The sequence below is a fragment of the Pipistrellus kuhlii genome, unplaced genomic scaffold (genome assembly GCF_014108245.1).
Source record: "Pipistrellus kuhlii isolate mPipKuh1 unplaced genomic scaffold, mPipKuh1.p scaffold_m20_p_3, whole genome shotgun sequence".
Lineage (NCBI taxonomy): Eukaryota > Metazoa > Chordata > Mammalia > Chiroptera > Vespertilionidae > Pipistrellus > Pipistrellus kuhlii.
The window spans coordinates 19285274-19297425 of NW_023425529.1; the positions used below are offsets into that span (position 1 = coordinate 19285274).

General features: G+C 40.9%; 1 protein-coding gene across 7 annotated transcripts in view; it reads right to left on the bottom strand.

Annotated features, from left to right (window-relative positions):
* DUSP16 (dual specificity phosphatase 16) overlaps positions 1 to 12152 on the bottom strand; it is an 84793-nt gene that overhangs the window by 5086 nt on the left and 67555 nt on the right. For 6 of the 7 annotated variants that reach the window (XM_036457832.2, XM_036457836.2, XM_036457834.2 and 3 more), the window contains 3 exons: positions 10087 to 10250; positions 4987 to 5146; positions 1202 to 1325 (listed from right to left, as the gene is read on the bottom strand). In XM_036457832.2, the coding sequence (XP_036313725.1) occupies positions 1202 to 1325; positions 4987 to 5146; positions 10087 to 10250 (448 nt within the window). Of the gene's footprint in view, positions 1 to 1201; positions 1326 to 4986; positions 5147 to 10086; positions 10251 to 10540; positions 10903 to 12152 lie in introns of those variants that run through there. The other variant, XM_036457837.2, reaches the window with a different exon arrangement.

Here is a 12152-nt window from a genome sequence, read left to right on the forward strand (position 1 = left end):
ACCATCCTCTGTCAGGTGGGGATAATTATCCCCATCATGTAGGTACCTAAGGTCCTTTGGTGACTTGCCTAAATTACAGAGCTATTAAGTAATGGCACTGGAATTCAAAACCAGGTCTAAGGTCGCCACCATGTTAAAGAAGAGTCATTGAGGGATCAAAACTAGTAATAACGCTTATGTTTCACTGTGTTAATGAATACTCTTAAGAGACAGTAGGTAAACTCTTTAGTGGCCCCTGGCCCTCCTGGACATTCCTCAGAACACGCGGCAGTGAAATCACACTGAAATTTTATATTTGGGTCAGGAAAGAGAAAAAACAAACTCCTTGGAAATCAAGTAACCTACACCGAATTAACAAAGCCAGAAATAACTGGCTCAACCGTAACAAGTATAAATGTGGAGACGTCATAATAACACTTTGTACATGATGTAAGGGTGCCTTGTCTGCATGGCGCAGGAGGAACTTAGGGAGGAAAGCCTGAATGAAGGGTGAGCAGTTAATGCAGACGAATGGAGGACCCAGTTCCTCCACCTCCTTCCTCAAATGGAAGCTGTTCTCTCTTTTTTCCCAATTTGGGAAGAAAAAAGAGGTCCCCAATAAGACATGTAGAGAACTCAATCTCCAGTTACTGAAGAAAACCCCAGACCTGAGTGTGCTAGGGTCACTGCCACCCTCCTTTTGAGAAAAGGGGGAGGGGAAGCCAGGACAGAATTACACACTGCAAAACCTGGGCGGCTCTAGAACGCGGCAGTGTCACTCAGTGCACGGAGCTGGACAACTCTTAGTCTACAGTACTGCAGGAATCAGGCTTTTCCTCACAACGAAGGAGACACAGAGGTTGAAGCAGAGCAGAAATTCTATGAGGAGTATTCCCCTCATAGTTAAGGGAGAATAAATGATACTTTCCCAATTAGGGAAAAATATAATAAAATTCACATAACAGGACAGAGATCTGTTTGGATTTGTTATAAACATAACGAGTAGCTGAGGATACATTTGACATATGTTTGGTAGAATTAATGCCAAATTATAAAATGCGCTCTTCTCCAACCTTTGAAAAGATCATTTAAAAACCCAGTCACCAGTAAAGAGTAGAACTAAAATAATCATGATCAGCTTTAGTGCGGTTGCCCACCCTCAGACCTCTCCATGTTTCAGGGCATATGGAAAGTCAATCACACAGACGCGGTCTGTCGTTACCTGTAAGCTTCGTCTAAGGACATGTCCATCCTCTTCATGATGTAAGCAATAGCAATGGTGGCGGAGCGCGAGATCCCGGCCAAACAGTGCACCAGGACACAGCCGTTAGAGGCCTTTGCTTTCTCTGTAGAAGTCAAATCCAGGAAGGGTTAGTGCTTTTTATCTGACAAATCAAAGTACATGTCATCTATTCATAGATATTTCCTTCCCATAGTCTTTTAAGGAGACGGGAAGATAATTTCCCCACCATTACAATGAAGGTCCAACCGTTTTGTTAAATAAGCAATATGTCCCTAACTCAGGGTGACTGACTTACTCAGTACTTTTCACCATGTATTTTTTATATTTTTTTTATTTTATTAACTTTCCAAAGCACAAATATTACATGATGGTTACATGATTCTACTTGTTTACTGTAGAATATTTCAGAAATACAGAAAAGCATAAAAAATAACACCCAAAATCTTAAGATTTAGCTAATATTTTGTTTTCCCATCTTTTCTGTTACTTCAACCATTTTTCCAGTTAAGAGATAATAAATTTTTTCCAGTTTTGAGATATAAGCATATAACATTATATTACTTTTAGGTGTATAACATAATTGATATGAGATACTAAATTTTTCAGAATAGCTTCATTTCAACCATGTACCATATGTTACTATTTATATAGCAGGGAGGCAGAGACAGACTTAATCATAAAAGTATCACATCATAACATAAAAAGAAGCCAAATCAAGCTACTTTTAAAATGCTGACTCATGCCCGGGTCCCAGGTGCCGGAGGAAAGTCGGTGCCAGCAGCCAGGGGAAGGAAGGCCTATTCTTGCACAAATTCCCTGCATCAGGCCTCTAGTATGACAATATTATACAAAACCAGGCACATAAAGTCCCATGCCTTACTGGACTGACACAGTTCTCTTCCTTCTCTCAGCTGTACAGTATCCAGCCCATCCTGCTCTTGGTGTTTCCCCTTTGCCTTGGCTGCTAAGAAGCTCCAAGCTGAGGCTTTTCACTTTATTTTAATGGGTAACTGAGACTCAGATTTTATTGTACCTTTCCTACTTCCCCCTTTGTCCCATTTTAATGTGTGTGACTATTGTGTCTTTTGATCTCAAAGCTGCTTCAGATTCTTTTTAGAGTCCTGGCCAGTGTGGCTGGGGTGGTTGGAGCATCATCCCATGCACCGAAAGGTGGCGGATTCAATTCCCAGTCAGGGCATACACCCAGGTTGGGGGTTCAATCCCCAGTTGAGGCGTGTGTGAGAGGCAACTGATGTTTCCTTCTCACATCGGTGTCTGTCTGTCTCTTTCCCTCCTCCTTTGCTCTGAAATCAGTCTTTAAAAACTACATTAAAAATTTCTTATTGAAAGTAGGCTAGGTTTAAATTTTTTATGTTGTCAGTATTCTCTAATTATTTTAAATAATTATCTCAAACCTACATTATAAAAACCTAGAAGAGTCTTGCTTCTAAAATTATCCCCAGAGGGTTTAACACTGGTCACACGGTAAATACTGTCTGGCTGGCTGACTGATACATATTTTAAAAAAGCAATCTTCAGAAAAAATTTGGAAAAGATTGGAAAAAAAACAATCATGATAACAGATGTGTAAAGAGGTTATAGGTTTCCTTTTCTCTGTATTACAAATATTCTGCATCTCCCTTACACTGTTTTTACAATGATAACTTTTTTGATGATGTACTTTAAAAATCTAATTAAAAAGTGATTATACTGGAGTGGGATTCATTAGAAGGTATTTTTTGGCAGAAGTGAGTCTTAAAGCAAAGGAAGTGATAGACCCAGAGCTGGCAGCGAGAAGGGAAACGTATGTAAGAAAGCTCTGTGGGCAGACTGCTCAGAAGACTGTCTGTCGTGGCTGATGCCGGTGAGCCGTGCAGGAAGAAAGGGGGTCTCAGAGGTGGGGAGCAGGTGCTGGACGGTCTGGGGATATCTGGATATAAGGACTCGGGGGCAATTTCCTGAATGGGGGACAAGTAGGCATGATGGTGGAAACTGGGAATTTAAAAAGTAGGTTACCACCACAGCACTTCAGGGGTAAAATCTAGTTAAAAAAGGGCAAGAAAATAACAGATGTAAAGGGTAAAGGGGAACCTATGAGGACATCAAGATCCAAAGGTTAACACGAAGGTAGTAATCACTGAGATTACAGAGTACAGATCTAAGAGAAAAAACTCATAATAATTTTAAAAACAGCTAATTCCAGAACGGGACTAGAGAATTTGCCCTGAATGACTAGGTGCTACAAATAAATCACATTATGTGTGTGTGTGTGTGTGTGTGTGTGTGTGTGTGTGTGTGTGTTTAACCAACTCGGAACATGCTGACGTTCCTTTCATATGAATTAAAAGTGGCAGGATGACACCAACATCTCCCCTGAAAGAAAATAAGTTTAGGACAAAGTTCTTCATATTCTCTTTTCCATTAACCCTCCTAAAGCTTAGACGTTGTCACAATTTAACAGAGTAAGGCTCTCTCACATAGATTCTGAAATTTTATTTTTAGCTGAAATCAGAGCTAAGCGTCTCCGGACCAGTGTGAAAGGCAATGAGCACATTAACCATAATTGTCATCTTTTAAAGAGGCAAAAATTACATGATATGCTGACTATTTCCTAGAAGTACAAAGGGAGGGATTAATTTGGGAGGTTTGTTTGTGATTATTTTAAGATGAAATAGCTGAGCCATTTATTTTAAGATGTTTCACAGATTTATCCTAACTAAAGATGAAAAACTCTTGGCAATCTAGAATCTTGAAAAAAAAAAAAAAAAAAAGGACTCTTTCAGAATTACCCAGAGTTCTTAAAAATGTCTCCCAGAGAGGAAGTATATAGAGTGAGAGGCTTTATTTACGTAATTTCACTTCTTAAAAGTTCTTTTTTAAAAATTACAATAACCAATTCAGAATATTTAGTGGTGGATTAGAGTACTCAAATTTATGTGCCTTGATTGGGGGAGGGGGGGGAGACAACAAAAATTCCTCATCTGGAACATTAAGAGTCAGCCCTGTGGTGCTGTTCAAGAGCTAGCAGTGCTTCTCCTCTGGTCCCCTCTCCTCGAGGATCACGCCGCAGACACAGCACCAGCAGACCTGATCCTGCAGCACAAAATGACACAACAGTACCTCAAGCTGGGGGTCGGGATGGTGGGAAGGGTGGCTCCAGGACTAACCATATGGGACAGATGAGATCCTGTCACTGTTAACACCAAAGAAGTGTGTGTGTGTGTGTGTGTGTGTGTGTGTGTGTGTGTGTGTTGGAATTTCACTAGATCCAATACTTCTTAAAATTATTGGCACCCAGACTGAGGCATAGAAATCTTATAACATAAAGATGTCAAATATAATGGATTTGTTTTCACAAGATTTTACTTTTTTCAGGGAAAAATACAACAGCCAGGCAAAAACAGTTTGAGGAAAGTCACCAGTTTCCAACAGTATTTTACAGTTTTGGAAAAAGTGGTAAGAAATGTAGCCCTGAAAGTTTAACTGGTTTTAAAACACTTGCATACACCATCACAGTCCTATCAGGCTAAACTGTGGTAGTGCTGTTTGCTAGAATGTCAGAAGGCCAGTCTCTTGGGGAGAGATGGCACACACGTCACCTTGGCCACTGAATGAGATAAGCAGCATCATGTGTTGTGTTCACACCTTTGAAATCTCTGAAATAGGCTTCTTTTCTCTAAAGGAAAAAAGGGGGTAGGCGAAGGGGGTACACCTATACATGAGACTATCATCCAAAAGACAGTAATATTACTTGAGCTACTTACCAATGAAATCTACAGATCTGTCCAACCAGGGCAAAATTTTCTCACAAAAACTATCATTCACAGGCACACGCAGGAAGTGAGACTCCGGTATGAAGTCAGGCTTTGGGCAGGTATTGCTGGCGTTTAACACATAACTAATCCCATTCTGTTGCATCAGCTCCTATGGAGGTAAAGAGCAATTAAAAAGACTAATAACATACTAACACAATCCTTTTGAAAGAGTAAAGTTTAACCAAGGATAAAAATTACTAATTTCCTTGAAATAATCAAAGTTCATTCAATACTAGTTTCCTAGAAACTGGTCAGAGTTCATTCCATAGGTAAAATCCAAAAACTCGGTGACATTTATAAAAAAGACTTAAGATAAAACCAGAATTTTTTTAAGGGAAAAAAAGGCTGTTTAAAATAGTTATGCTTTAAAGTCATATATTATTGACACAGTCAACTCTCAATTAAGTTAAGGACAAAGTTCTTCATGTTCTCTTTTCCATCAACCCTCCTAAAGCTCAGACATTTGTTACTGGAGAGCCAAGTAGAACAAAGAATGTAAAACCCCAAGTTTACTATGACGTTAGAATGCATGTCCATACAACAAGAGTATTTTCTTCCCAAACTGAACGTGTTGGTTGTTCTAGATCTAGGACAGTTCTAGGCGGTCTTCTCACTCTAAATATTCATTTTAAAGGCTGAGTCTATTTCCAAAGATAATTATCAACTCTACATCCTGATGGTTCTTAAATTCCTCTTCAATTTCTAATCCATATTTCCAACTCTACTGGATATCTCTATTTGATATTCCCCAGGCCCTTCAAACTCAAAATGTCATAAGCTCAACACATTATCTTTCTCCCTTCTCTGCCCCAAATTCCTGTTTTCTCTCTGAAATTGGTTTGTGGCAGCAACATCCACCCAGACACCTGAGCTAGAAAACAGGATTGTTTGACTTTCCTTCTTTCTCACAATCCCCTCATCCAAATAAGTGGGTGCCAGGTTCTCTGGGTATCCCCCGCCCCCCCCCCCCTGCCCCCCCCCCCCCGCCCGCCACCATCCCCCAACACCGTTTATCCTCTCTCCATTTTCGGTCACCACTGCTCAGGGGTCAGTCCTCATCGTGATAACATAAAGCCACCAGGGACCTCTTGAAGTTTGCAGTGTTTTCCCCTCCAAAACATAAACTGAACAAACACTAGAGTAATCTTCCTGATCATCAGCACAGGCTAAGTGCTTTATCCACACTTTCAATGTCACTGTGTCTCCTCCGTGCCTGCCGTCCCCTGGCTGGGTGAAAGGACTGTGGGACTCCAGCGCCTGCCACACAGGTCTTATCTAACCAATGTGCACACTGTGGAGTTACACATCGTAGACACTGAATAAATGCTGTGTATTTACAAACATTTTAATGACCTTTGTCTTCCTAGGTCATACAGAAACCCGGAAGCAGCATCTGGCTATACTGTGTCTGGGGTACTGCCTAACCCAGTGGTCGGCAAACTGCGGCTTGTGAGCCACGGGGGGGCTCGAGAGCTGCTGTTTGCCACTCTGTTGACTAATGAGTTTGCCGACCACTGGCTTAACCCTTATACTAGTAAGAAAACAAGAGAGAAAGTAGCAGGAGTCCTTGTGGCGGGCAGAACAGTAAGGTAGCATAGCAAGCCCAGTTTTGCATGGGAAGGACTGAAAGCAGAAGCTGCACAAAGAATGCTGGCAGCACAACTGCCTAAAACACGAAGAGGGGACAGCAGAGCTGCTTCGTGAAGAGCTGAAGGGCTCACTACGGGCACAGCTCTGGTTTAGTAACTACCTGAAATAGGAAATCCCGTCACACGTTTTACGTAGTTAAGTGAGAAGCAAACGTCTCCATTTGAAATTTTTATGGATAAGGGAGAGAAGTGATCAAGAACTTCTGTCTTTTACACAGTCACTAGAGATTCTTGCTCAAATCCCACTCAGTTCTGAGTGGGCATCAGCAAACTACTTTCAATACAATAAGCTATTCCTGGTCCAACTCTAGTACAAAGACTAGAGGATAAAGAACATACTGTAAGAAACAAAAGTACAGTTGTGAGGGGGAAAAGGAAAATAAAAGTATTCTTTTTGCTACCAATGACTTCTTATGGCCTTCTATACAAGAGCCATGTCTTTGAGACATAAGCAAAAATTAATGCACGCTGAGAGCTCTGGCCTGCGCTGGCCAGCAGGGCAGCCACAAGCCACATGTGGCTACTGAGACCTGAAACGTGGCTCGTCCACGCTGAGATGTGCAGTAACTAACTGTAAAATACGTGCTTCATTTTACAGACTTAGTACAAAATATGTAAAGCATTTCAGTAACTCTTATATATGATTACATGTTAAAATAACATGTTGTGATAAATAAAATGTTTAAAATTAACTTCACCTGCTTCCTTTTACTTTTTTAATGAAGCTATTGGAAATTCTTAAGTTATGTATGTGTCTTGCATCACATTTCTCTTGGGCAATGCTGGCATAAAATATATGGAAAAAGCAGAGAAAGATCATCTCAGTTGTGATTCAATAGACTGTTAAGATTTGTCAATCCTTCGTAGTAGCCTATTATAGAAAGTTCCATTTTCCAGAAGATGGGTACTTCTGATGTTCTATAAACACAGGACTTAAAGCCAGAGTAGCTTGGGTTTGAATTCAACCTCTGCCACTGATCAGCTTTAAAGCCAATGACTTCAAAGCCGGTTTGGCTCAGTGGTAGAGTGTCGGTCTGTGGACTGAAAGGTCCCGGGTTCGATTCCAGTCAGGGGCATGTACGTTGGCTGCGGGCACATCCCTGGTAGGGGATGTGCAAGAGGCAGCTGGTCGATGTTTCTCTCTCATTGACGTTTCTAGCTCTCTGTCTCTCTCCCTTCCTCTCTGTAAAAAAAACAATAAAATATATATTTAAAATAAAGCAATGACTTTCTAGCCACAAAATCTTGGGTTTGTGCTTACCTACCTCCTGATGCTATTAGGGGGATTAAGCATAATCACATAAAAAGCCTAACATTTTAAATGATAAATAACCCTCCCAACAAAATTCCCCAACATTGTTTTTTTTTAAAAACCATGTCACTTAAAAAAAAGACTGATAAAATTAGTGGTCTTACGGGTGCTTTCTAAATTTTAACCAAAAGGCATGTACTATTAGTAAAGATTATAAAATCTTTATCTTTAGAGAACTTCAAGAAACATATTATTTCTCCTGGAAAGTTTAAAGCAGAGTTGAGAAGGAAGATCAGAGGCCAATCTCGTTCTGAAACTCATCACAGGGAATTCACTTGACATTTGTGGAATATCAACTTCCTCATTTATCAAATGGAGGAGGATGACTAGATGATCTCTGAAATCCCCTTCAGCACCAAGACTCTTCTCAGCGATGAATGTGGAAGTTAGATACAAACCTCTATGCACCACTTTGAGTGAGCCAGCCTACCAGTGCATTCTTCCTTCTCACCACTCCTTAATCACGTATTTTAATAAAGCAGCTTTCTGACAGTATTCCATACTCCCTGCTAATGTAAACTGTAATTAAACTGTTTCACCCATGAACTTCCTATGACCACTTCCTCTCAATGGATCTACTTTAGTACACATTCAGAAGCCGGTGAAAATGAGGAAACTGTTGCCCTGTCTCACGTTGGGAACACTCACATATTAGTTAACTAACTCATTTGTTAAACCCAGAAAAGGTAGGTGGAAAAACGAATGTGACATTTAATCTAGGATCAAAGATAAGGAAAATTATCTGTAATACAATGATTTGTGAAATTACCTGCTGGTTGATTGGTTGCATTTCCCCTGGGTAACTGTGAACAGGGTCCCTAACCAGAAATTTTATATTCGTTTATTTTCTGATCTGAGATTTTAAATAAAGCATCTCCCATTTTGCCTTAGGGAGGCATGTGACTTTAGGAAATTAATGTTGCTTTCTGTGACATAGTTTGCTTATCTCTAAAAGAGAATTAATAAGCATCACATGCTCAAAGGCACTGTGACCTCATCAGAAAGGCTCAGTACAAGTACCAACTATCAAATTTCAAACAGGCAGATCTCACAGTCAGAGCTGATAGAGTAACAACAGTGTCGAAGTAAAATTTTAAAGAGGCAGGAGTTTTGATAACAAAAAAAGGAAAGTACAAAAACGGAACGCCTTCTGGCTGCCCAATGACAGTGCTTTTTCTCCTGGAAAGCCTGGCTTCCCCCTGGCTAATTAATGAAGCCAATCTGGACGCTGCTTTTACCGACCCTTTCAGTTCCTCAGGGAGAAAATGTTAAGGTTCAGCCTTCAGATAGCAAAGAAGCACTTGAAAATCGCCAACAGCTGAATGAATATCTTTGATTGCTTTTTCACCTAGAGGTGATGTAAATCAGAGGTTTTAGAGAAAAACCACTTTTCTGGGCACTGAGAGTACTGTGTCCTACCACTGCTGGTGAAGAGGACATAAGCTGTGGAGACAGACAAATTTTCTACTACTGTTATGCTTGTAGCATTATATACAACAGCCTCAACAACGTGGTTGCTCTGTTGGGCACATCTTGTCCTGTACAGCCCCCGTCTTTTCCAGCAAGAAACCATGCGGTTCCCTCTGCTCTCTCAACTAAACTGCTCCAATGAGCATCAGAGCATTGCCTTCCCTGCCTTCGTTTTACCACATCCCCTGCCCCTCCAGCCAGCGATCACCATGATGTCCTTCCCGAACCCAAGTCCCTTTCTTATTGCAGCACACACATTTCTGAATGTGACTTTAGGAAGTACTAGCATTCCTGAGTGTGCCCAATTATTAAAATAGAAAAATGAATACACTAAGAAAATAAGGCTAAACTTCTGAAAAATCCTGTCCTATTCCAGGTCTCTCTGACCTAAGAGGAAGATACAAATGTGACAACAGTTTGGGTTTCCTATGGCCATCGTTAACATCGAACAGAACAGCACTCCAAAGACGATGTGAGCGCTCGCCAGGCATCACCCTGAGGAGGGTGTACGTCCTTCTGGAAGCCAGGTGTGTCTGGTCCCGCAGAGAATGGGCAATGGCTGTTTCTCCAGCTGCTAACAACAAACCCTGCAAGGAAGGACATTTTCAAAGCACCCACCTTGTTGAGGACATCTCGCTGGCAGCCAAGATAAAGATTGGGAAGAATTCGGGTTGGCCCAATGTTGGCAACCGGTAAGCACGGCTGAGAAATGCAGGTAGGAACGAGAGTGGATTTTCCTTCACAGAGGCCAGGGAAACAACGGGAGAACTCAGCAAACCCACCTAAGGATAAACAGTATAAAATTATGCCATGCACAAAATCAAATGCTGCACAACTGAAACTAATACAAAGTAATACTAATGTAAACTGTAATTAAAAAATGAAAAAGGACAAAATATTAGGGAAAAAATGTCTCTATTTTTATCTTGTCATTTCTGACTTCAAATCTTATGCTTTATAACTTTCATAATATGTAAGTAAAATCGTCAAGTTTATAAATTTATAAACAAGTAAATTTTTAAGAAAAGAAAGAAAAATTAAATCCCATCGATGCAAATGGAAAAACTTGCACCTATTCCAGTCTGCATGCTGACTGCTAGGTCTGACACACAATCCAGCACCAAGTCTCAGCTTGTGGGGCCACAGCAGGGATGTGCAAGCCTCAAAGGCACTTAGGATGCCTCTTCTCTTCCTCACGCTCTCCACTTGCACATACCCTGCAACATTTGCTCCCCGCTCCCCATCCCCGTGCAAATGCTTTTTGTGCAATGTAAAGAGTATTTAAGAAAAGAAGCAAGTAACCAAGGCAAGACAATTATTCACAGAAACAAAAAGGGGATATAAAAAATGTGAATGGGGGCCATATTACATTTCTTCAAAATATAACTAATCAAGTTAAAAATTCTTTCTGGAATTAAGTTTAACTCTTTCTACTGTACAGGGTTTTTATTGCAAAGGTATCAGAAACATACTCAGCTCTACCCTTACAAAGAGTCTACGTCAAGCCCTTGGGATTCCCTGAGTAAAGGTTCCCATAGTTACCACTGATTTCTGAGGGCTCCTGTTCATTTTGCTGAGCACTATAAGGAAGTGCTGACAGACCCTAATTAGTTAGGGTACAGGGGGCCTTGTGACAAGATTCCTGGACTCAGATGAATCCCTTTTTCCTAGTCCTGTTATAGTGACCTGCTCCATGACCTTCATGAAGTCACAATCTTGCCACTTCTTAATGAAGAGAAATCTAGCCACAGAAGGCGCTCTCACCTCCTCTGGGAAAAGAAAGAATGTACAAGGCCTTCATGTATTCTTCGCTATCCAAATCCAAAGCCAGAAACCACGTAGATTCTGATAATTTTTCAGTAAGTTTCTTGCTACCCAAAATGTCATTACTAAGTTCAAACTCAGGAACTAAAGATATTTGGATCATAGAAAAGACATATATTTTAACACTTTTTCATTAGAAAACAAATAGCATGTTAAGTCTTATTAGGAGACAGGAAAACCCCACTTTTACCTCTTTGATCAAGCCTTAAGACCTTAAAATTCCATTAAATATTTATGAGATGCATAAATCTATTTTCTTGAGTCACATTCTATTAGCATTTAGTCCACTTCTAAAAGGGATACAAAACATGCCCTCAAAAACTGCAGAAGTACAGGGAGATGATTATGTGCAACTCAAGCATAACTGTGTCTATTGTCTGCGCTGGGTATATGTTCCACAAGGCAGCTAGCTGGGATGGCAGAAGTCAGTGACAACAGCCCTCCTGCAAAATGTAAGAGTGCGTGCATTCCTAGCCTCCCACCTGACTGTCTGGACTATTTTACTCCTAGCAGTTTGCTTACCAAAGTTGTTACGGTAACCTCATGGAAAGAGTAAGTGTCTCCACTACCGAAATCCCAAATTCCTTTGTGTGACAGATGAGGCCCTTGGGATCGGTACCTGTACAGTTTCATTTCTTACCATTTGCCCCATGACCTCCAGCTACACGGACGTCACTATTTCCCACATTCATGCTCTTCTCTCATCCAGGAATGCCACCACCACCCTGCCCCATGCACGCACACAGCACACAAACCACACCTACACGCTCACGGTCGTGCAGCAGAAAAAGAAAGAACACAGGCTCTTGTACCCAAGTTCACATTCCAGCTTCACCCCTTTCTAGTTGCCTGATTTGGGC